Below are 25,229 nucleotides of genomic sequence, written 5' to 3' on the forward strand. Positions count from 1 at the left end.
ACCTGACCAAGAAAAAAATCAATGCCATACAGGACATGCCAAGGCCCACAGACAAGACAGGTGTGCCACGCATCATGGGGATGGTTAACTTTATAGGTAAATTCATTCCCAACCTCTCTGCAAAAACATCCTGCATCCGTGAGCTCCTGTACAAAGGCACTGAGTTCAAATGGACAGCCAAACATCAGCATGAGTGGCAGAAGCTCAAAGAGACACTCACAACTGCACCTGTGCTGACATTCTTTGACCCGACGAAGAGGGTGAAAATATCGACTGATGCCTCTAAGGATGGAATTGGTGCAGTACTCTTACAGGCTGAAGGTGAGCATTGGAAACCAGTGGCCTATGCATCCAGGTCCACGACAGAGACTGAGTGTCAATATGCTCAGATAGAAAAAGAATGCCAGGGGTTAGTGTTTGGCCTAAAAAGGTTCCACGGCTACATATATGGCCTACCGACTTTCACTGTAGAGACAGACCACCGTCCACTAGTTGCCATCATCAAAAAGAACCTTAATGAGATGTCACCAAGAATTCAACAGCTCATGATGAAAATGCAGAGATATGACTTTGAGCTGATCTACACACCAGGAAAGCACCTGATCCTTGCCGACGCACTTTCACGAGCACCCACAGGGAAAAGTGTGAGTACAACTGCGGAGGATGTTCAAGGTCATGTGAACATGGTGTCTGCTGCACTTCCTGTATCAGACACAAAGTTCAGACAAATAGCTGAGGAAACAGCAAAAGACACAGAGCTGCAACGTGTCATTGAGAACATAACCAATGGATGGCCTGCAGGCTCCTGTCCACTGTTCTACAACATCAGAGGTGAATTGAGTGTTGTTGATGGACTGTTGCTGAAGCAAAACAGAATCATCATCCCACAAGAATTGAGACAGGACATACTACAAAGACTACATGAAGGTCATCTCGGTGTCGAGAAGTGCAAAAGGAGGGCGAGAGAGACAGTCTTCTGGCCAGGAATTAATAAAGACATTTTGAGAGACTGATAAGCAGGTGTGAGACATGTCAGAAACAAGCAAACCAAAGAGCCTATGATAGTAGCAGATGTGCCAACAGCACCATGGCACAAAGTAGGAATGGACTTGTTTCATCTCAAAGGTAAAGACTTTCTAGTCGTCATTGACTATTTTTCAAACTTTCCTGAAATGGCACTGCTGTCAAACACATTGTCAACCTGCGTCATAACACACACAAAATCCATTTTTGCCAGACAGGGCATACCAAACACAGTGGTGAGTGACAACGGACCATGCTTCAACAGCACAGAGTGGCAGAAATGTGCAGAACAGTATGACTTCAAGCATGTGACAGCTAGTCCTCTATATGCACAGTCAAATGGAAAAGCTGAGAAAGGCGTCCACATTCTCAAACAGCTCCCGAAGAAAGCTGCTGACAGCGAGTCAGATCCCTATCTCGCTCTACTCAGCTACAGAGCATCACCACGTGAGTGTGGACTGTCACCTGCTGAGTTGCTGATGAATCGAAAGCTGCGCACCACACTGCTGCGCTAATCAAAGCAGAAGAAACATCCAAAACTGGAACAAAAGCTACGGCAACAAAAGATGAAGCAGAAGTCATTGTATGACAAGACAGCCAAGCAGCTTCCACGACTGTTTAGTAATGATACAGTCAGGATTGAGGACCCTGATGGATGGAGTACGAAAGCCACTGTTCTTCAAGAAGTAGCTCCACGGTCATTCACTGTGAGGACGGAGGAAGGACAGATCTTCAGACACAATTGTCAAATTCTGCTCAAAACACAAGAGCCAAATCAAAACAGTGACGCCTCTGAAAACACCTCTAAAGACACAATGGGACGTGCCAGAAATCAACAGGTTTGTTCTGGTTTCCCGAAGCAAACAGATGCTGCAGGTCCTGAGGTCAAAACATCTGCTGAAACATGCAGCAGACCAAGAAAGATTATTAAGAAACCGGACAGATGAATTGAAAGTACCTGAGATGTTAAAAAAAAAAGTTATTTATGTCTATTGTATTTTAAGATCTTTCATGCTGTTCATCCTTAAGGAAAGACTTGTTTATTTATTTATTTATTTTAAGGGAAGATGTGTTATTATAGGCCTTTGTTAGGAACTGTGTTACCCAGAATCCTAGATGTTATGTTGCAGGCTAGTGACGTGCTGAGGTCAGAGGTCGGGACGTAAGAACAGGGAGTCTGGCTTGTGGAATAAATAAAAGCTTTGGCGTGAATTTGGAAAAGGTCTCGGTCCATTCATTTAAAACAACAAACAAAACGTGGTTGTTACAGTATGTATTATTGTAATTAAATACAGGCAAATATACTTTACGTTGCCTTAGTTGATAGTTTACCATTAACACTGCGCCTCCATGGGTGCTGCCGTTGTTGTGTGACGTCAGACAACTGCTTCTCCATGAAGTCGGGGTAGATGGATTTGCCCCACATTTACAAGTAGGAACTCCGAGGGACAGCTCAGGTTGGAGAGTTTGGAGACAAAGCCGGAGAGGCAAGATTGAGATGGCTTGGACATGTGTGGAGGATGGATGCTGGTGTAGCACTAAAAATGTGCAGTGACTTTTATTTTGAAACAGCGATTAGGATGAGAAACATGGAAGATGAAAAACAAACTCCGGAGGGGGTTAGACTAATCAGATCTCCTGTTTTGTATGGAATTAATTTCAGGGGATGATCATAGTAATGATGTTGTTGCTCCTGAGCTTTGTCCCTAAATGCAGAGGCTGACTTATGAGCACTGGCAAGGAGCTGGCGTAGACAGTTAGTGTATGCAGCTGGAGTTCCTCCAGTGGCTGAAGTGTGAGAGACTTCCTGTGTAAGCCAACTATTACGTGCTTCACGTCCATGAGCTAAAAAGAAAGGTGTGAACCCTGTGCTTGTATGTGTGGTTGTGTTATAAGCCAGTGCAATCTGGGGAAGATGGTCGCCCCATTCTTACCCAACTTCCAGCAGGTATTTGGAGAGCTCTTCTTTCAGTGTGCGATTGTAACGCTCCACTGCTCCGTCAACCTGTGCATGATAGGGCGGAGTGCGAATTTTGTGAATAGACAGTAGATTGCAAAGCTGTTTCACAAGATCTCATTCGAACTGTTGGCCTTGATCAGAATGCAGTGTGTCTGGAACTCCATGCAGTGGTATGTACTGTTCAAAGATGTAGTGTGTGACGGAAACAGCTGTTTGGTCTTTTAAGGGATAGAGGTTGACAAACTTCGTGTATAAATCCATCATGACTAGAACATAACGGTGTCCTTTGGTTGACATGGGCAATTCTGTTATGTCGGCAGCGACAATTTGGAATGGGCGATCAGGGGATATGGGGACAAGAGGCGCTTGAGGATGAGGCACAGGGGAGCACCGTGACTGGCAGGCTATACACTGGGTGCAATGTTTGGAAATGTCAAAGGACATATGTATAAGGCCAATAAAATGAGCGTTGTGCCCTGTCCAGTGTCTTGGCTAAGCCATAGTGACCAGCAGCACGATGGCCGTGGATGTGATGTAGTATGTCGGGGATGAGTGATGTAGGGATCACTACCTGATCTTTCCCATGAGGGGAGAGTGTACATCGAACTAGCAGTCCATTGGTCACAGTGAGGCGACTGAACTAAGACCACATCTTCCTGAGATAAGTAGAGGTACCTCGTAACTTCCATAATGATGGTCGTCGGCTGGCTGTAATCCATGACAAGACCACGGTGAGGTCTGGGTCTGCCTGTTGTTGCTTTGCGATGTTCCACTCAGTCTGAATTTGTACGTGGTTAGCAGTCATGCAACTGAAGACTGAGCAAAGGATGGCTGAGAGACATCAACAGTCTGAGTTGCAGCATTGAACACGGTGGAGGTGTGAGCTGAGAGGGGCTAGGACTTTCAGATGAGTCATTAGACGGGCGTTGAAACATGGCATCAGCATCAGATAAGTGAACATGATGGATAGGAGAACTGTAGTAATTTTGGGGGGGATGGCCATGGGGATGTGGAGAGGAGTGAGAGTCTGGGTATGTGGGTTGCCTGTAGTGAGGACTGGGGGAGGGTAAGCGAGGGCCACGGGAGTTTGTGGCATGACTAGAATGGGAGGAGCGCTCTTAGGGCGAGACTGGCCCTCCCAAGAAGGAGAACGGCCCAGGGAATTAGTGTGGTAGGCCTAGTGGGCAGTGAGAGGATGGTGGCCATGGGTAGACTCACCCTTGTAGTTGGTGGGGGAGTGGCTGTGGTGATGGGAGTAGAAGGAGTCATCATAGCCGGGAGGCTGGTGAGGGACAGAGTGGGTTTGCCATCGCCCAGGAAAAGTATGGCGTCTAGGAGGAGAGTAGTCATCATATGATGAAGGATGTCGCCGGGATGGGCGAGATGAGGCACAACAGTCTGATGAGCTGCCCTGGTGGTGGGTGGCATGATGGGTGGCATAGTCAGCTGCGCAGGCATGATGTTGTGGATGTAGAATCCCAGACACCTCCCGACGAAGGCTGGAGAACTGCTGTGAGAGTTGATCCAGTCGGTCATCCGCAGTCTTTGCTTGAGAGTGGCGTAAGGCCTCAAAATCAGCTCGAAGTTCAGCAATAGCAGCCGTTAATTCAGCAATAGGTGTTGAAGCAGGACTGGGTGAGGTGTGGTGATCAACAGTCACTGGCATAACAGAAGAAGGAGAGGCTGTACTAAGGGCCAACTGACCTCTTTCATACTGCGTCGCAACTTTAAGAGCAGCCTCCAGGGTGAGTGCACCATGCTCGTTGATTTTGAGCTGGAGTGATGGGTCTAATCCAGTGACAAAACGCCTAAAAACTTCAGAGCTTTTGGCTTGTTGGTCATAGTCAGGAAAAACTTCAGTCACCAAGGTTGTCAGTGCAGCAGCATAGACCGCAAGGGGTTCCTGAGGTTTGTGAGAGCGTGCATTGAGATACGTCTGGAATGTGGCTATGAAGGGCAGTCTATTAAGAACTGTACTCAAACTAGCTTTGACTGAGGCATAATTATATTGAATATCAGGAGAAAGAGTCTGCCAATATGAGAATGCGGGGCCGCTCAGCTTTGCAGGCAAAAGTTTAGCTTTATCCAATGGAGTAGCCGATACAGCCAGTGCTACCTCAAATCTCTGAATCCAGGAATGAAATGGCTCTGTTCCATCGCCCGAAAAAGGAGGGAGGTCAATTCGAAAAGGCAAGTGCGAGTTCATAACCTGCTGTTGAGGAATTACTTGAGCGGCAGCCCTGTTTTCTTCAGCAGCAACGTTTTCATCGTCCGCTATTCCGGGTAACACTTCAGTGGAGAGGGAGAAAAACAAAACAAAAAACAGCTAGCCTAACGTAAGTAGGAGAAAAACGTCCATGCGGTCAAAATAGCAAAAAGATCCCAGTAGGTTAACGAAAACATCCCACCGCTGCCACCAGTGTAATGGTTAAATCTGGAGCCATCCAATACAGACCGGACACAGAGTTTAGTTAAGTTCATAAGCTTGGAAGTTTATTTAATACTTCAGCTACTTACAAGGAACTACTCTTATGAGCTGCTCACCACTAACGTTAGGAACCGACCGCTCAAGAGGCTTGCTTGCTCCAGTCTAACCCCCTCCGGCTCCGGAGTTTGTTTTTCTTCATCCGTGTTTCTCGTCCTAATCGCTGTTTCAAAATAAAAGTCACTGCACATTTTTAGTGCAGTAGGGTATAATGGGAGAAGGATGCTGAATATGGAGCTGCCAGGGAAGAGGAAAAGAGGAAGACCAAAGAGGAGGTTTATGGATGTGGTGAGGGAGGACATGCAGGTGGCTGGTGTGACAGAGGAAGATGCAGAAGACAGGAAGAAATGGAAACGGATGATCCGCGGTGGCGACTCCTAACGGGAGCAGCTGAAAGTAGTAGTAGTAGTAGTAGTAGTAGTAGTAGTAGTAGTTACAAGTAGGAACTTCGACTTTGAGTGGCGTTCCATTGTATTTTTTCTTGTAGGATGTCGGACATTCTCGATTTCCGAGTTGTCTGGAACGCAGCATTTAGAGCTGCAACCTTTACCTCCTGTTTTGCCGTTTTTCCTACAGTGGGCAACATTGAAATAGGCTACATCGTACGATGTGAATTACAAGAATGTTGCTAACAGTTGCTAATGTTCGAAAGCATTCATTTTATTCGTGTAAAAAACAATGAACTCGCCTCTTTCATTTCCGCTTCCGGTGTGGGGAGATGGCTACGCGAATCCGCGTTTGCAGCGGCCTCACCCAGTGCCCGTCCATGCAGTGCCTTTGTCCATGTCTGCGTCTAAGTTTTGTCTTCGTCTGATGGCTGGGAGAGCGGGGCAGTTCCAATAACACCGAGGACGGTCTGGCGACGGCCTCACCTGGCGTCGACTGGTGTTTTTGATGTCATCGTGAGGAGTGCGGGGAGGTGTGTCGAGGGTGTCTGGCTGGGAGAGCTGGCGCGGGATCGGCTGGGGGAGAACTTGGTCTACTTCGTCCGGTGGGCCCGGGGACCACGGCCCCCGCCTGGAGCTGCGACCGAGGAGGAAACGCCGAGGGCGGTCTGGCATGACGCGGAAGCCGGGTGGGCTAAGTTTACTGCTAGCCCATGCAGGCCGGTGGTTCCGACAGTCATCCTGGCTGGCGTTGGTTCCCTTGGACAGTGATTTTTTTTTGTTGTTGTTGCATGTGTTAGTTTGGGTATGTGCGTTCTTGTAGTTTTTGGATGTGTTTTTCAAAAACACAAAGACGCGTTGTACTGCTGTGGGCTGGGGGAAACGGCATCTCATTTCATTTCATGTGCATGAAGTGAAACGATTAAGTGTTCCTGATTCTGTTCAACTCTGCTTCCCTGTTGGTCACGAATCTTGTTCAGCCGAAAAAACACCGAGGGAACAGCATTTTGCTTCAGGGTCTCCTCTTTTCCACCAAATATTTCTGCTTGCTTGTCCCTATCTTAATCAGTCTGGGTGAAATGAAGCTGCATAGCCGCCTATTTCCAACGTTACCTCTAGTGTGTTTCCATCATGCGCACAGTGTTTTGTTGTTATCACCCAGCTGCCATATGAAGACACCGACCTTTGCAAATTGCTTGCAAAGGTCGGTGTCTTCATATGGCAGCCGGGGAATGTTTAGCGTTATTCCCTGCTTTAATATTCTTCGTGCTGCTACATCCGGACACAGTGTATGATAATGGCATGCTTTCAGAAATCAATCAATTTAATCTTTCCTCCTCACATGTGAAACACAACAAAAGGAGAAGAACTGAAATCCGATTTACTTGTCTGATTGGACATAAATGGGTGGTTCTTCAATTAAGGGGGTTTTTCTGTCCCCAGGGTAGATTTTTTTTTGAAAAACCAATTATTTTATTTGTTAGGTTGTGTTAGCTATGAAAAAAAGATTTGTGTCTCAATGATGACATTTTAATACTTTTGCAGTATGTTGAAAATTCAAATGTGCCAGGATTTCACTGTTTGGGGCTTGTCCCCAACCCAGACTTTTTAACTTCCCCTCTATAATAAAGCAGTAGAAATTGTTAAATTCATTAAAGCTTTACTTTACATTTTCTCATAATAATTTAAAGAGACATATTTCAGATTCATATGGTATGTGCAATTTGCACATTTTCTATAGTTATATATCGCTGTCCGTCATACATCTGTCATTACCATCACACGGATCATTTTAGCGAGCAATAACATTTTTTTTCAAACAACAACAATGTGGTTGCCATGGAAATGAGAAGTGCCAGAGGCACATGACCAGTCATGGCAGAAGCATGACTTTTTCATGTCCACAAATGTAAGTAATTTGAAGATGTATATATATGTCCTGATCTGAGAGTATGTTTATTAGGCGTCATTACCAAACAAGTTACTAATTGAGTATTTTAGTTCAGAAATAAGAAATTTCACTTTATTCACGTATATTCATCGTACATTGTATGCTAGCTAACAAGTTAGGTTAGCAAGTCAAAGACTTAGCCAACTTTTTCTCCAAAAAGTGAAAATTGTCATTACCATCGCGCGTCAGTACCGTCACATTTTACTGTTACAACTTTGAAAAAAGCATCATAATATCAACTTTATTTTGTAGTACGATCAAAGCTATGCTAAGATATTTGTTCCAGACCACTTAATAGAGCTTTTGAAAAAAAAAAAAAAACAGATTTTAAAGAAATTTATTTATTTTTTCAAAAGCCAAAAGTGCCCCAAATTGAAGAATCACCAAACACAACACAAAAAGTTGCTAAGTTGCATGTTAAGTAATAGTTTATGTGTGCGTCTGGCTCGTACGCATGTGTCAGGCCGATCGTTGCCCGCGAACGGCAGCGTGGGAATTGTAGGAACATAGAGAAAGGCTGAAATAGCTAGGAAGGGAAAGTTTCTCTGTTGATATGGGTCGAATCGTAAATGTTGTTGCTTCAATAGACTATGATAACCATCAGTATTTAACTAAAATGCACGTTAAAAACACCAGTGTTCTCCATTAACCATCTTGTGCATAGATAAATAACAATAACTGATCGGTCGACGGACCAAGGGCTGTTCACTGTTCACCCCACTGTCTCCATCTGTCTCTCTTGGTTTCCCTGTCTCCCTGTTTCTATTTGTCAATCTGTCTGTCCACCCCAGCCTCAGGAGTTGACAGATGCTCTGGAGATCAGCAACATGGTGTTTACCAGTCTTTTCAGTCTGGAGATGCTGCTTAAACTCCTGGCCCTGGGGCTCTTCGGCTACATCAAGAACCCCTACAACGGTTTTGACAGTGTCATTGTGATCATCAGGTGGGGTGTCCGAGTTTTAGCATGTTCAGTTAAATTTATGCTGTACGCATGCAGAATCCGTTAATTGAGTTTCTCTCTCCCTCGGTGGTGCGTGCCCGTGCTGGTAACTCAGTGTGTGGGAGATTGTGGGTGAGGCGGAGGGAGGCTTATCTGTTCTGCGTACCTTCCGCCTGTTGAGAGTTTTGAAGCTTGTCCGGTTCCTTCCTGCCCTGAGGAGACAGCTGGTGGTGCTGATGAAGACCATGGACAATGTTGCCACATTCTGCATGCTCCTTATGCTTTTCATATTCATATTCAGGTACAATACTTTCTCTCTCTCTCTCCCTATCACCCTTTCCACCCCTCTCTCTTAAGGTAATGACACAAGCAGAGACTCACAGGGCTGGATGTGAAATGTTCGCTCGACAACTGCTTGCATTGATTACACGGCCCTGCACACACACACACACACACACCCGCTGTAATCACACGGCTGCTAATACTATCTGACTCTGCTGCAGGAAATAGCATCAAGTAAAATCCCCTTTACCCAAAGACATTATTCACATCACTGTTTCACACAGTTTACGTATATTAGCCATTGGGATAATAATGTTGAGTATTTCATAACAGATGTGTGTGCGTATGTGTGTTTGTGTGTTGCAGTATCCTGGGCATGCATCTGTTTGGCTGTAAGTTTGGTCTGCGACAGGACAGTGGGGACACTCTGCCTGACAGAAAGAACTTTGACTCTCTGCTGTGGGCCACCGTGACTGTGTTCCAGGTTAGACACATGCACTGTTCGCACAAACGTTACATACACAAATGTTTACACACCTTTGCACATGCAAAGGTGTACATGCGTAGTGGACACATAACCAGATAGCAAAATTGCTGTGGCCCAGACCCGTCCCACACCTGACACTTTCATCCGGCTCACATACCACATGGAATGATGGCACTTGGGTGGTCCGCTCCTGTTTGCCAGATCTGGGCTTAACCAAGCCATAGCAATGCTGCATATGCCACATATTTGCCAAAGTTGGCCCATATTTGTTTTGTGATATTTGGGCCATATTCACCATTTACCATGAGGGCCACTTCAGGGTCACATCCAGATTACATGTTGCCGAGAGCACCGCATCTTTGCCAAAAAAGGCTCATATTTGATTTGGTATATTTGGACCATATTTGCTACTATACATGTGGGCCACTTCAGGCTCACATCCATTTTGTCAGGGCCAGAGAAGGCCATCAGTGCCACATCATTGCCTGAAGTGGCCCACATCCAGATGCTATCTGAGATCAGAATACATATGCATAAACATACATGTCTTGAATGTCTTGTTAGGGAGAAATGCTGGAGGATTAGGGAACTTTTTCTCATTGGTGTTGATTTTTTTTTTTTATTAATTGTAAAGATGCTTTATTTGCAAAAAAACAAAAACAAAACACAGCCGCCTTGCAGCCATTACTATCTTGTCCCCTCCCTGCCTGGTATTGTTTGTATACTCACAAAGCCCCCCCTCCCCGCTTTTCTCCCCAATTGTACCCAGCCAATTACCCCACTCTTCCGAGCTGTCCTGGTCGCTGCTTCACCCCCTCTGCCAATCCGGGGAAGGCTGCAGACTACCACATGTCTCATCCGATACACGTGGAGTCGCCAGCCGCTTCTTTTCACCTGACAGTGAGGAGTTTCGCTGGGGGGACATAGCACGTGGGAGGATCACGCTATTCCCCCCAGTTTCCCCTCCTCCCCGAACAGGCACCCCCGACCAACCAGAGGAGGTGCTAGTGGAGCGACCAGAACACATACCTATATCTGGCTTCCCACCTGCATACATGGCCAATTGTGTCTATAGGAACACCCAACCAAGCTGGAGGTAACACAGGGATTCGACCTGGTGATCCCCATGTTGGTAGACAACGGAATAGACCGCCACGTTACCTGGATGCCCGCAAAGCTCTTTAAAACCCAAATTCTATCATTATTATTCATTTGACATTGACCTTAAGAGAAATATAATTCAGAACTATTTATGCATGTTGCCATACTGTATTTTGTCTCTATTTACATTCTGCTGCAATTTCTTGAACCTCATCTCTCACCCAGATCCTGACTCAAGAGGACTGGAACGCAGTGCTGTATAATGGGATGGCCTCCACGTCTCCCCTGGCTGCCCTTTATTTTGTGGCTCTCATGACTTTTGGCAATTATGTCCTCTTTAACCTGCTGGTGGCCATCTTGGTTGAGGGTTTTCAAGCTGAGGTGAGATAAAACAATATTGCTTCTATCCAGTGGCGGCTGGTGCTAAAAATGGGGGGGGGGCAGTTTACCTTGGCGCAGCACGCTTGAGAGCTGCTTTAATGTCCACACAGTCACAGAGTTATTAAGAAAGACGATGTAGCCTATAGATTTTATCAGGTTCGTAGACGGTGGATGATTGACAGTCCAGACGAGGCGTGGTGGTGGGTGTGAACATGATTGACGGCCACGAGAATTGTCCAATCCCATTTTAGATCAAAAAACATTAAAACAATACCAATTCGCTACCAATAAAAGTGGGAGTGTCTGTGCGCCCCATGAAAAATCTGAAGAAACCAATTAGACAGCAGCCGCAGGTCACCTGCTTGCCAAAAGGTTGAGGGCTTACATAAGGTATGGTTTGGCTGGCGCCCCTCACCCAGGAAGTATATGTGTTCTGATAGAAATCAACCAAATACCATTTGAACCAATATTTAATGGCTGCTGACAGGCGCTCACAGACTGAAAAACACTTATTTTACAATTATTTGCATTATACAACTAAATTATATTTAACATGTTTAAGTAGATTTTCATCTCTTGATATTTGAAGGGGGCGGCGCCCCAGCGCCCTGTACTGGCCAGCCGCCACTGTTTCTATCTCAGTTATTGAGAGAAAGTTTTGCTGTATTGAATACCAGGCTTTCCTGCAAGAGAGTAATCCCTTCCAATTTGCCTGGTGTTTCTCTCTTGCTCTCTCTTCCGCTCTCTCCCTGTCTCTCTCCCCCTCTTTTGCGCCGTCTCCATAACACATGCACACACACACACACACACACACACACACACACACACACACACACATGCACACAACTCTCCAGGGCAGGGATGTATTTGATATCGCCTGCAATTCACAGCTGCTGAGCTTTTGTTGTTTAGTTTTCATCTTTTATCTCCAGGATCAGAGCGACCAAACACCAAACACACACACACACACACACATACACACACACACACACACACACTCATTCAAATGCACGCACAAATACATTGTGCCAAAGCTTCTTTCTGGCTTGTATTTTAATTAAATTCAGCAAAGCTTTATTGGCATGACGACAGGAGATTCCTGCCAAAGCCATACACATAACTCAAATAGAGAACAGTGGAGATACCCCAATACTCTCTGTCATCTTTTCCCTCTCTCTCGTTCTCGTTCTCCATCTCTTTACTTCCTGCTGTTTCTCCTTGAGCACAATGGTGCACACTGACAGCGGGTAAATTAAGGGGATTTTGTGGATGATGATAACAACGGGGTAGTTGTGGTTGTGTGTGTGTGTGTGTGTGTGTGTGTTTGTGTGTGTTTGGTGTCTCAGGGTGATGCCAACAGGTCTGAGGCAGATGAGGAAAGGCAGTCTTTGTCTTTTGAGGAAGAGGAGAAGTTGAGGGAGTTGTACGCTGCAGGTACAATCTACCACATGCTATCAATGCTCTAGTCTAAGTGTTGGTGCAGCCCCTCCCACCCGGGATGAAGAAGAAGAAGATGATGATGGTGTGTGTGTGTGTTTGTGTGTGTGTGTGTGTTTGTGTGTGCACATGTTAATCAGAGCTGAAGATCCAGGCCATGATGCTTAGCCCAAATGGTCTCCTGAACCCAAGGGCCTCCATGCCTCACCTGCCTCCTCTGCCCGTCATCACACACACTGCCGCCACTCCCACCATAAACATGAACCACTCACGGCGGGCCAGTGGCATCTCCATGGACACCAATGGCTTGGACTTGAGATCATCGGTGAGTTGTGTGCACAAGGCACAATCACAGCGGGACACAAACTAGAGGGTAAATTTCCAGGAGAGAATGTGAGGGCTGCCTGTGTTTGCAGGAACGAGAGCTGAGATAGAGGGTCATCCGTCCTGATGCATGCTCAATAATCCAGGGAAGAAAATCAAAGTTGAATCAGTTCGTCTGGCTACAACGTGTATTTGGCAGATACGGTTCATCACTCAGACTTCTTCAGACTGAAGAGGATGAACTGATTCAACTTTCTTTGACAGAGGGTCATTCCTTCAGAAATCATCGGCCAACATCTGGCTGGTTACCCTAAAGCAGGGTTTCTCAACCCAGTCCTCAAGGAACCCCTATCCTGCAAATTTTCATTGTAACCCTGCATAGGTAGCCCTGCTTGTACTTACTCGACCAATCATCTCGCAGCACTTAATTATGCAAGGTGTGCAACGGCTGACAAAATTAATTGCTGATTGGTTGTGAATAACTACAAACAGGCACCTATTCAGGGTTGCAAAGAAAATATGCAGGATAGGGGTTCCTTGAGGACTGGGTTGAGAAACACTGTCCTGAGGGATCCTATGAAGGTTTAAGTGTCTAGATTTAAACGCCGTTTACATGGCAACGTTTTCAATATAAAACGGTAAAGTACTGTTGAGTTTTGGCCCTTCGTTCACGCAACAACGGCGTTTTGGCAGATTTTTGAAACCAGGCGAAACCTTTTGAAAAAGCAACTCCAGCGCCGCCGCGTAAACTAGCAACGGCGGTTCCTGTGGAAACGGTGACATCACGGCGCCACTTCGCACATGCGTATTACGTTTTCAGTCAAACAGCCATGCGCGAGTAAGAAGACAACGTTAACAATGGCGGATTAACGAGCGGTGTTTGTGCTGTTACCGCTGCCAAGTTTATTAACGCTCATCCAGCAAAGTGTAGAGTTGCTGCGCCATGACTGTGATCAGCGGAGACGCATTATTTAACTGCGCCAAATTCTCAATCCATCTATACGTCGACGGAGGGCAACCAAAAGACGCTTTGGGACAAGACCCGAGAGAACAAGCCGGTGGTGGGAAAACTTTGTGGAGGCGCGTGGCGTTATCGGGGTCCACCGGAAGGGCTCTCCACTACAAAGTTTCACCGCCACCTACTGGCCTGGCATGCATACTACAGCGTTTTCAGTCTTTTTATTTTTGTTTTTTTGCGGATCCGTGTGCATGCGGATCGTATCCAAAACGACGTCGTCTGAACGCTGAACTTTTTTAAAACGCAAAGGAGAAACTTTTCCGTTTTTAGCAAGACCGTTGTCGTGTAAACGTGGTTTTAAAGGATGATTCTGTTTCATTTTTCAACCTTGCTCTTACTTTCGTATTTTTTGACATCGCATACTGGTTATGACATGGGTTCTCTCCAAGGAGGGAGGGTCCAGAAGGTGGCCTCAGTGAGCTGCCGAGGGGGGACGTACATAGTTATTCATTTAAATAAATAACACAAAGCAAGCAATTTATTATAGAAAATAAAACAGCGGCTTTACTTTCTGCAGATGTCACACTGTGAATGAGGATATTCTAGGATCACTACAACAGCAAATTTTCTTTGGACACGGGGGTTCTTGGGGGCAAAAAGGTCGATAACGGGCATACGGGTAGCGTAGTGGTCTATTCCGTTGTCTACCAACACCGGGATCGCCGGTTCGAATCCCCGTGTTAACTCTGGCTTGGTCGGGCGTCCCTACCGACACAATCGACTGTGTCTGCGGGTGGGAAGCCGGATGTGGGTATGTGTCCTGGTCATTGCTGTAGCGCCTCCTCTGGTCGTCGGGGTGCCTGTTCGGAGGGGGAGGGGTAACTGGGGTGGAATAGGTTGATCCTCCCATGCGCTACGTCCCCCTAGTGAAACTCCTCACTGTCAGGTGAAAAGAAGCGACTGGCAACTCCACATGTATCAGAGGAGATGTGGTAGTCTGCAGCCCTCCCGGGTTGGCTGAGGGGATGGAGCAGCGACTGGGACAGCTTGGAGGAGTTGGGTAATTGGCCAAAAGTACAATTTGGGTGAAAAAAGTGTGGGTGGGGGTGGATTAAAAAAAAAAGGTTGAGAACCACTGGATTATGACATAATTTTACCCACCGGCCTCATTGTGGTGATTTTGGACACAGGAGCACCACTAGACACCGTTTTGCAATCAGAATTCAAAAACCACCCTGAAAGGTGTCCCTTTGAGAACTTTTGAAAGTCTATCCATGTTTTGTACTCACCACCAGTGTTGTTGATCGATTGGTTTCATTTTCGCATTCATCCATCCTGCACTTCACACTGTACATGCCAATCAGCTACTGTGTAATGCAAAACACGGGAGGACAACTCTCCTTCAGTTCAGATAAGCACGCCACGATTCACCCAAAGCTGATATAAATACTGCAGCAGTCTATCACTTGATATGTGGATGGACCACAAAGTGCTTTTTTTTTAACTGAATGAGAATTATCCACCAGCGCTTGCATTGCACTAACCGGAGCTGTGTGTCCAGTATGAAGTGCAGGATGGACGAATGTTAAAATAAAACCTTTTTTTTTGGCGATCAAAAAGTAGGGATAGTCCCCAAAAATTCTGAACTATCACTTTACGTTTTGGACTATTAAGTTGGGAGGATGGACTACTAAGATCATTCTGAACTCAAGAAGAACTTCAGTCGATCTCTTCAGTTACCATGTTTGCATGTCGTGCTTACAGTCCCCGTGGGAGAATGGGGCCGAGAGCCGCCGCTCAAGCTGGGCCGGTATTGGCCGAGCCCCCAGCCTGCACAGGAGGAGCCAGTCAGGCGAGATGGAGTCTCTGCTGTCAGACACACATACAAACTCCAATCTCAGCAGCATGGAGCAGTCCCTCGACCAGTCAGATTATCTGCAGGTTCCCATACTTCAACCTCCAGACTGTAATGGCACCGCCCTCTACCTCCCAGACCATTCCTATGGTGACGCTCCCCCATCAACCAATTATTGTTACGATCAGGATGAAGACGAAGAGCTTGAGGAGGTACGTGTTTTTATGTGCACATGTGCATGTTTTTTTTTCTATGTCATTGTGGAATGTGGGGCGACACGGTGGTACAGGGGTTAGCGCAGTTGCCTCACAGCGAGAAGGCCCTGGGTTCCAGCCCCGGGGTAGTCCCACCTTGGGGGTCGTCTCGGGTCGTCCTCTGTGTGGGGTTTGCATGTTTTCCCCGTGTCTGCGTGGGTTTCCTCCAACAGTCCAAAGACATTTAGGTCAGGTGAATCGGACATACTAAAAATTGCCCCTAGGTATGAGTGTGTGTGTGTGTGTGTGTGTGTGTGTGGGCCCTGTGTGATGGGCTGGCGGCCTGTCCAGGGTGTCTCCCCACCTGCTGCCCAATGACTGCTGGGATAGGCTCCAGCATCCCCACGACCCTGAGAGTAGGATAAGCGGTTTGGATAATGGATGGATGAATTATGGAATGTTTTTTTTTAGGATGACAAATATATTGACCTTTTTTTTCCATATTTCTTGTTAAGCGTGTTGATCTGAAACATGCCTCTGCCTCTCTATCTCTCTTGGTGAACGTGTCTGTGTCTACCAGAGTTGGTGCACAAAGTTAAAGAAATTGCTGGCGCCCTATGAGCCTCAGTGGTGCAGAGAGCATGAAGAGTGGTCTCTCTATCTGTTTGCACCGCACAACCGGTAAATCACAGACACAACACAAACACAAATGCACAAGTCCAGCAACCAATCACACAGCAAGCTGAGAGTACAGTGCAGTCACTGCTTCGGTTTCATTTAGAGACCCTATCTGTTCACTGAAGCAGGGAAAGTACCAGGGTGTGTTGTAGTAATTCTGTCTCTGACTCTCTCGCTCTCTCTCTCTCTCTCTCTCTCTCTCTCTCTCTCTCTCTCTCTCTCTCTCTCTCTCTCTCTCTCTCTCTCTCATCTGTCTATCTATCTATCTATCTATCTATCTATCTATCTATCTATCTATCTATCTATCTATCTATCTATCTATCTATCTATCTATCTATCTATCTATCTATCTATCTATCTATCTATCTATCCTTCTCTCTTAAGGCTCAGGCTGTGGTGTCAGAGGGTCATAGGTCATAAGATGTTTGATCACGTGATTCTCCTCTTCATCTTCCTCAACTGCATCACCATCGCTCTAGAGAGACCCGACATACAGCCCAGCAGCATGGTAACGCACACGGACACACCTACATGCATGCAAACGGCATTGCGATTTGCTCATAACGTAAACCGTGGTTATCAGTTTAAATCCTAAATCCAACCAATGCTGATGAGACACTAAACTGGTTATGTTTATGTTTTGTATATGTGTTACGTGTGTGTGTGTGTGTGTGTGTGTGTGTGTGTTTACGCAGGAGCGGGTTTTCCTCACTGTGTCCAACTATGTCTTCACTGTGATCTTCGCGTTAGAAATGATGATTAAGGTAACCATGACAGTGCACATCTCTGTGAGATCAGACCCCCCCACCCCAAATACATTTGCATATTTTACTTAAAGCAATTTTGATCAAATGAGGTGATTATTTTAGTCTTATTTCTCACTTCATACTCTTTATTATCTGTATGATTCACCGCTTTGTATGTGTGTGTGTGTGTCTGCAGGTAGTGGCTATGGGCTTCTACTTTGGCACCAGTGTGTACCTGAAGAGCAGCTGGAATGTTCTAGACGGACTGCTGGTATTTGTCTCACTCGTGGACATCCTGTTCTCCATCGCCTCAGCGGGTGGCAACCGCATCTTCGGCATCCTCCGTGTGCTCCGTCTGCTACGCACGCTACGGCCCCTCAGGTAGACACGTTTGTGTTGGTCTGCGTCTGTTTGTGTGTGTGGGTGCGTGTGCGTGTGCGTGTGCACGTGTCTATTATCTCACTGTATGACTATATGAGAGAGTGTGTTTGTGCCTCTTTGGCTCTCTTATGTTGTGTTCCCACCAAACGCGAAGCGACTTTTCGCTTTGCTTTCCTCGCACGAGATGGATCGCAGGATCATTTGTTTTTATTCACGTTACTCGCGCCGAGTTTGGCCGCGGGATCGAATACGCGAACCCGCAAATTCTCTTCTGGAAAAGAGGAGAGGAGGATTTTGTGACTCAACAGGACGCCAGGACATCAGTGGTGTCAGGAGAATCTCAACGCTGATAGGCTTTCGCGACACAGCATTGCGCGAATTTCACGCTCAAGTTGAATATTTTCAACTTTACCTCCGGCTTGGTCGGGCGTCCCTGCAGACACAATTGGCCGTGTCTGCGGGTGGGAAGTTGGATGTGAGTATTTGTTCTGGTCGCTGCACTAGCGCCTCCTCTGGTCGGTTGGAGCGCCCCCCCCGGATCACCCGAGAGCGGGTGGAGCAGCGACTGGGACGGCTCAAAAAAAGAAAAGAAAAAAAGAGCGGGGTAATTAGCCAGATACAATTGGGGGGAAAGGGGGGGGTTTAAAAAAAAACATTTTTTTCAACTCGCACAAATACATGAATGACACAAAATTCGTGTATTCGCGCCATTCGAATAACGCGAATTCCCATCTATTCGCATCTTTGTATTGACGTTATATGTATCTCATTGCGCCAAAAAAAATTGCTTCACGTTTGGTGTGAACACAACATTACAGTGTCTACCAGTGGCGGCTGGTGCTAACAATTTTTTTTTGGGGGGGGGGGGGGAGCTCAATTTACCTTGGCGCAGCACACCTGACAGCCACTTTAATGTCTTCACAGTCACAGAGTTATTAAGAAGAACAACATAGGCTACATTGTCCTTAATAATTGTGACTGTGTTGACACTAAAGCAGCTTTCAGGTGTGCTGCACCAAGGTAAATTGAGCCCCCCCCCCCCAAAAAAAAACTGTTAGCACCAGCTGCCACTGGTGTCTACCGATGCGATCTTTTACATCCATATAATGTGTGCATTTGCGTGTGTTTCAGGGTGATAAGTCGTGCTCCGGGGCTGAAACTGGTGGTGGAGACTCTTATTACATCCCTCAGACCGATCGGAAACATCGTCCTCATCTGCTGTGCTTTCTTCATAGTGTTTGGAATACTTGGAGTACAGGTACAGTCTGCAGACACAGGCGGGTGTGTTTTCTCTGCTGGATCTTCACATGCCAGCCTCATCCACGGAGAACTCTCAGGAGAAATTGAAATTGACTGTTTTATTACCAGACCAATCACATTACACCTACATTCACCCTATGATGTTCTTGGCATTATCTCTTGATCTGACATATTGGTATTTATGTGTATGGTTCACTCTTATCTGTGTGTGTGTGTGTGTGTGTGTGTGCGCGCGTGCGTGTGTGTAGTTGTTTAAGGGTAAGTTTTTTCACTGTGATGGGCTAGATGTAAGTAACATCACCAAAAAAACCCAATGTCTGGAGGCTGGACATCGCTGGGTTCGACGCAAGTACAACTTCGACAACCTGGGACAGGTTTGTGAAACGCACACAATCTGACTGAATGTTATTTTTCTTCTCTCTCACTGTTGTGTCAGTTCACTCACTCTATATTAGTGCTGGCACAGGCGGAATCGGTTATTATACCTCACATTCAGCATTGAGGCTTTCCAAAAAAGCTGATATCTGGCATTTTGGACACCTAGTCTTGTTGTGATAGGAGGTCTGCTACTGTTGCAGGCGCTGATGTCGCTGTTTGTGCTGTCGTGCAAAGACGGCTGGGTCAGCATCATGTATGATGGCCTGGATGCTGTGGGAGTGGACCAGCAGGTAGGCACACATAATGGTACAGGGCGGGAGACCTCGCTAGAGAGAGAGGGGGGGGGGCAGAAACCAGCCTCAGTGGGAGGATACAGAGTAAATGACAAAGATGTACAATCTGTTCAACCTCTGCACATTGTATTTTATTGTTCTGTTGAGTTTTTTTTTCATTCTTTGGAAAGTTTTTTTCTCCAATTTCATGGAGAAAGGGGAACACTTCGAGGCGGGAGTGGGGGGGAGGGAGTCATTCCTCATCCTACCTCCTCTCCTGATACGTATATATGGTTTTGATGCTTACTCAGAACTTATATTGTTGTCTTCTTGTCATACCTTATTCTTTTTATATCCTCCTTGCTCTTTCCCCTCTTCTTATCTGACGCCCCCCCCTCCCCATCTCCATATGTTACCCTCTTCCTCTTTGCTTTGTAGCCGATACGGAACAACAACCCGTGGATGCTGCTGTTCTTCATCTCCTTCCTCCTCATCGTCAGCTTCTTCGTGCTGAACATGTTTGTGGGCGTGGTGGTGGAGAACTTCCACAAGTGTCGTCAGCAGCAGGAAGAGGAGGAGGCCCGGCTGAGGGAGGAGAAGCGACAGAGACGCATGGAAAAGAGGAGGAGGAGTAAGTGTGATGAGGAAGGGGGGCAAGAGAGAGAGGGGAAGGGGGGTAGAAGGGGGCGGGGGGGAGAGGGAGCTGAGGAAGAGAGAAAGTCAGGCAAAGCTCGATGGAAAGGCGACGTGTGACGGAACGGGGAGGGGTGCAGATTGTGGAGCGGCAAAATCGGGAGGGTGGGAGGCAGAAAAAAGCGAACGTCTTCACACACATCGTTCATTAATATGCAGCGCTAGATGCCGGTGGTCAGGTTGCGTAGCCGTGTAGAATGTTGTTTATTCAACTGCCAAGGTCTTTTCTGTGTACTGTGGATAATACAATGTACAATTAAACCTGCACTGCAAAAATACACAGTCGACTGAAAACCGTTTTCCTGATTATACAGAAACTAGGAAAGACGGTAGTAGGCATCCATTAGGTAGCCTGAGGAATTCACACCAAACACTGAGGATACATTTTATACAACATTATTGTAGATAGGGCAGCAATTATATACCTGGAGCAGCCTGTCCTGTTTACTGGAGGGAGAGCATGATATCTAATCATTCATATTAAATATGATAATATTCAATGTTTATGCATAATGTTAATCTATAATTCCCCTTTATGACTTCCTGTTTAGGTGTAATACCCTGCCAATTATATTTACTGCTGCTTGTGCTGCTTACATAAATGGTAGCTTGTACTTATTCGAGTTAGACGTCATTTTGTCTAACTTTATTCATCGGAATAGAGCGCTGCATAACTCACACGACACCAACTGGGAGTGAGAGGGTGAAATAGGTGGTTAAAAGTTGAGAAAAATGGGGGCCGTCCGGGTGGCGTGGCGGTCTATTCCGTTGCCTACCAACACAGGGATCGCTGGTTCAAATCCCCGCATTGCCTCTGGCTTGGTCGGGTATCCCTACAAACACGATTTGCTGTGTCTGCAGGTGGGAAGCCAGATGTGGATATGAGTCCTGGTCGCTTCACTAGCGCCTCCTCTTGGTCGGGCCCAGATAGCGTCCGGATGTGGGCCACTTCAGGCAATGATGCGGCACTGATGGCCTTCATCTGGCCCTGACAAAATGGATGTGAGCCTGAAGTAGCCCACATGTATAATAGCAAATATGGCCCAAGTATGCCAAATCAAATGTGGGCCTTTTTTGGCAACGATGCGGTGCTCTCGGCAACATTTAATCTGGATGTGACCCTGAAGTGGCCCGTGTGGTAAATGGTGAACATGGCCCAAATATCACAAAACAAATATGGGCCACCTTTGGCAAATATGTGGCACATGCGGCATTGCTATGGCTTGGTTAAGCCTAGATCTGGCAAACAGGAGCAGACCACTGCCATCATTCCACATGGTATGTGGGCTGGATGAAAGAAAGATGAAAGCCAGGTGTGGGACGGGTCCAGGCCATAGCGATTTTGCTATCTGGGGGGGGGGGGGGGGCGCCCGTTCGGGGGGGAGGGGGAACTGGGTGGACTAGCGTGATCCTCCCACGCGCTACCTCCCCCTGGTGAATCTCCTCACTGTCAGGTGAAAAGAAGCGGCTGGCAACTCCACATGTATTGGAGGAGGCATGTGGTAGTCTGCAGCCCTCCCCAGATCGGCAAAGGGGGTGGAGCAGCGACCAGGGCGGCTCGGAAGAGTGGGGTGATTGGCTAAGTACAACTGGGGTGGAAAAGGGGGAAAAAGATAAATAAGTTATGAAAACTGGAGAGGAACAGGCCGCTAGATAAATTGGCTAAAATACCCACATTTGCATATTGCTTACTGAAGAGACATTAGGGTTTTTTTTTTTCCATTATGTAACAGAGATTAGACAGTGAATTTGAGCCACGGGTTACTGACGCAAGCCTTCGTAAGCCATAGCTTTCAGTGAGGGTCTCCCGGCAGCACATCAACCCCATCACTGCCACTGTCAACAATCTCCTTAAATGTACTTCCAAGAATACGTTACAGAGAAAATGGAATAACTTTTTCAGGAAGAAGCTGGCAGCTTTCCTGAGGTAGCCTAACCCGTGCCATAACTCAGCGTTGCCAACTTTGCTCGTTTTACACCTTGTGACGTACTGCACGTGGTCGATTGACCTGTCACAACCAGCCAATCATAGACTGTCTACTGCAGGAGGACTATAAAGCCTGTAATCAGATCAACTTTATGTTGTGCTGCTTATATGATTTTAAATCAGAAATAATAGTAAACAAGTGAACAGTAACAGTTTATACATTTTTGTAAGTGGGACAGCAGTGATGTGACTGAGGCAGTTCGTCCCCCTCTTACTGGGAGGAGCAACCCTGCTAGGAATGCATAATATTTACACAAAGCTGTGGAAGCGGAGCCCGTCTTTTCTGCAGACATACTGCATGCATACATGCGTAATGTGCCTGTTTGCAATGCATAGACTCACAAATGTAACAGACACGTAACACTTGCAGTAGTACTCACTATATGTCTCTACTTCTGACTGCCTTTGTCTGTGTCTGGCTGTCTCTGTTTCTCTCTCTCTCTCTCTCTCTCTCTCTCTCTCGCTCTCTCGCTCTCTCTCGCTCTCAATTCAATTCAATTTCAGTTCAATGCTGCTTTATTGGCATGACTGCATTAATTACAATGTTGCCAAAGCAAAAGAGCTCAACAGAGTACTAATCAAAAAAGGAAAAAGGAATACATGGATCTGGCAGAAACATAGAACAGCACTTGAACAGCAGCTGACAGCAATTGACAGTGTTTTGGTCACTCACTGACCCTTAGGTTATGGTATTCTGACACATATTGTGCTGCAAGGTGTGCCCTTTGGCCCTCTCCTAAAATAAGTGGCCATTGTTCTTTCTCATCCAGAGTAGAACATTTGGAATCTGATTTTCACATTTCTCCTGGTATTTTTTTCTTGTGTTCTGGAATTTCTCGCGATTTAGCAGGAAGTGCATCTCTGTCTCGACCTCACCTGCTGTACAGTGACCACATATTCTTTGCTCTTTTGGTACCCAAGATTTTTTGTGTGTCTGCCCTTTTCAGTGGCTAGACTGTGGTCAGTGAACCTGTACTTGGTAAGGATGTGTCCCTACTTACTATCTCTGACAGTGGAGAGGTAGTCAGCCAGTTTGTATTCTCTTTTTAGGGCCCGATAACATTCTAATTTTTGTTGTAATTTGGGTTCTATGCTCCAATATGAGTTTTTGCATTGTGTGATGATGTGGTTTACTCTAATCTGTGGTTGGTTAGCAGCGCTAGTCTGAAACTTGATCTATGTTAGTGGTTATGGGGTCAGTTAGTTTCACAACCAGCTGACTGAGGGGACTCTTTCTTTGCTCTTGGATTTGGAATGCTTTAAATTGCAATGTATCGTGGGGACTTGGTTTAAGGTGCATCCAGAATTTAAGTGATCTTTTTTTGGATAGTTATTATTAATGGGAAAGGCTTAATTCTTCCCTGCATGCATTTGTTGGTGTTTTCCTTTGCACATTTAGCAATTTTCGACAAAATTCTGCATGCAGGGTTTCTATTCGATGTTTGTCCCATCTAGTGTAGTCTTGCTGACTGAGTGGACCCCATGCTTCACTTCCATATACTGCAATGGGCAGGATGACACTGTCAAAGATTTTGGACCAGATTTTAATTGGGATGTCTATTTTATAGAATTTTCTTTTTATTGCATGGAAAGCTCTTTGGGCTTTCTCTTTAAGTGCATTCACTGCCAGACCAAAGCTTCCCGAGGCACTGATTTTCAGTCCCAGGAAGTCATAATTTAACATGTGCTCTAGGGCGGTGTTACCTAGAGTAAATAGGTGTCTACTTTCCTGACACCTGGGCTTCTTCTGGAAGATCATAATTTTTTGTCTTTTTTAAGTTTACTGTCAGGGCCAGTTCTGACAGTATTTCTCTAGCAGATCCAGATGCTGCTGTAGACCCTGTTCTGTGGGTGACAGCGGCACCAGGTCATCAGCATAGAGCAAGAATTTAACATCTGTGTTGTTTAGGGTGAGGCCAGGAGCTGCAGACTGTTCCAGTAACACCGCTAACTCATTGATGTAGATATTGAAAAGGGTTGGACTCAAACTGCAGCCCTGTCTCACCCCTCGCCCTTGAGTGAAGTATTCTGTTCTTTTGTTGCCAAGTTTTACTCCGCACTTATTTTCCAAATATATAGATTTTATCATGTCAAACACTTTACCTCCTACGCCACTTTGGATGATTTTATAATATAAGCCATCATGCCAGATAGAATCAAATGCTTTCTTAAAATCAATGAAGCATGCAAATATTTTTCCTTTATTTTGTTTTTGGTGAATATGTTGATTAATTAGGGTGTGTAGGGTGTAGATGTGATCTGTAGTGCGGTGATTTGGTAGAAAGCCAATCTGACTCTTGCTCAAGACACTGTTCGGTAAGGAAGGCCTGTATTCGGGCGTTATTGATACAGCAGAAAGCCTTCCCCAGGTTACTACTCACACAGATGCCTCAGTAGTGATTGGGGTCAAATGTATCTCCACTCTTGTATATTTGGGATATAAGCCCCCTAGTCCAGGTGTCAGGAAAGGAGCCAGCTTGTAGAACCAGGTTGCACACTTTAAGCAGGGCCTTCTGCAGCTCAAGAGAACTGTGTTTGAGCATTTCAGTCCTGATGCTGTCAGGGCAACAGGCTTTTTTTTGTTTTGTTTGAGACTCTCTGTCTCGCTATCTCTCTCTCTCTCTCTCTCTCTCTCTCTCTCTCTCTCTCTCTCTCTCTCTCTCTCTCTCTCTCTCACAACATTTGCAGTAGTACTCACTATATGTCTACCTCTGACTGCTTTTGTCTGTCTGTCTGTCTGTCTGTCTCTGTTTGTCTCTCTCTCACTCTCTCTCTTGCTCTCTCTCACAACACTTGCAGTAGTACTCACTATATTTCTCTACCACTGACTGCCTTTGTCTGTCTGTCAATTTGTCTCTCACTCTCACTCTCTCTCACAACACTTGCAGTAGTACTCACTATATGTCTCTACCTCTGACTGCCTTTGTCTGTGTCTGTCTGTGTCTGTTTGTCTCTCTCTCTCCCTCTCTCACTTTCTCTCTCTGACAACACTTGCAGTAGTACTCAGTTCAAGTACTTTATTTGTCACATGCACAGAAATACTAAGTAAAACATGCAGTGAAATGAAGAG

General features: G+C 46.1%; 1 protein-coding gene across 1 annotated transcript in view; it reads left to right on the forward strand.

Moving 5' to 3' along the window:
* LOC130112776 (voltage-dependent T-type calcium channel subunit alpha-1H-like) overlaps window positions 1-25,229 on the forward strand; it is a 58,537-nt gene that overhangs the window by 24,922 nt on the left and 8,386 nt on the right. The window contains exons 11-25 of the mRNA XM_056280259.1: window positions 8,597-8,748; window positions 8,861-9,046; window positions 9,394-9,511; window positions 10,841-10,996; window positions 12,343-12,430; window positions 12,574-12,758; window positions 15,480-15,782; window positions 16,345-16,445; window positions 16,827-16,950; window positions 17,138-17,206; window positions 17,385-17,569; window positions 18,701-18,827; window positions 19,078-19,203; window positions 19,408-19,497; window positions 19,918-20,110. Coding sequence (XP_056136234.1) covers window positions 8,597-8,748; window positions 8,861-9,046; window positions 9,394-9,511; window positions 10,841-10,996; window positions 12,343-12,430; window positions 12,574-12,758; window positions 15,480-15,782; window positions 16,345-16,445; window positions 16,827-16,950; window positions 17,138-17,206; window positions 17,385-17,569; window positions 18,701-18,827; window positions 19,078-19,203; window positions 19,408-19,497; window positions 19,918-20,110 — 2,203 coding nt within the window. The remainder of the gene's footprint in view (window positions 1-8,596; window positions 8,749-8,860; window positions 9,047-9,393; window positions 9,512-10,840; window positions 10,997-12,342; window positions 12,431-12,573; window positions 12,759-15,479; window positions 15,783-16,344; window positions 16,446-16,826; window positions 16,951-17,137; window positions 17,207-17,384; window positions 17,570-18,700; window positions 18,828-19,077; window positions 19,204-19,407; window positions 19,498-19,917; window positions 20,111-25,229) is intronic.

This window comes from Lampris incognitus, chromosome 5, assembly GCF_029633865.1.
Source record: "Lampris incognitus isolate fLamInc1 chromosome 5, fLamInc1.hap2, whole genome shotgun sequence".
In the NCBI taxonomy this organism is placed as follows: domain Eukaryota; kingdom Metazoa; phylum Chordata; class Actinopteri; order Lampriformes; family Lampridae; genus Lampris; species Lampris incognitus.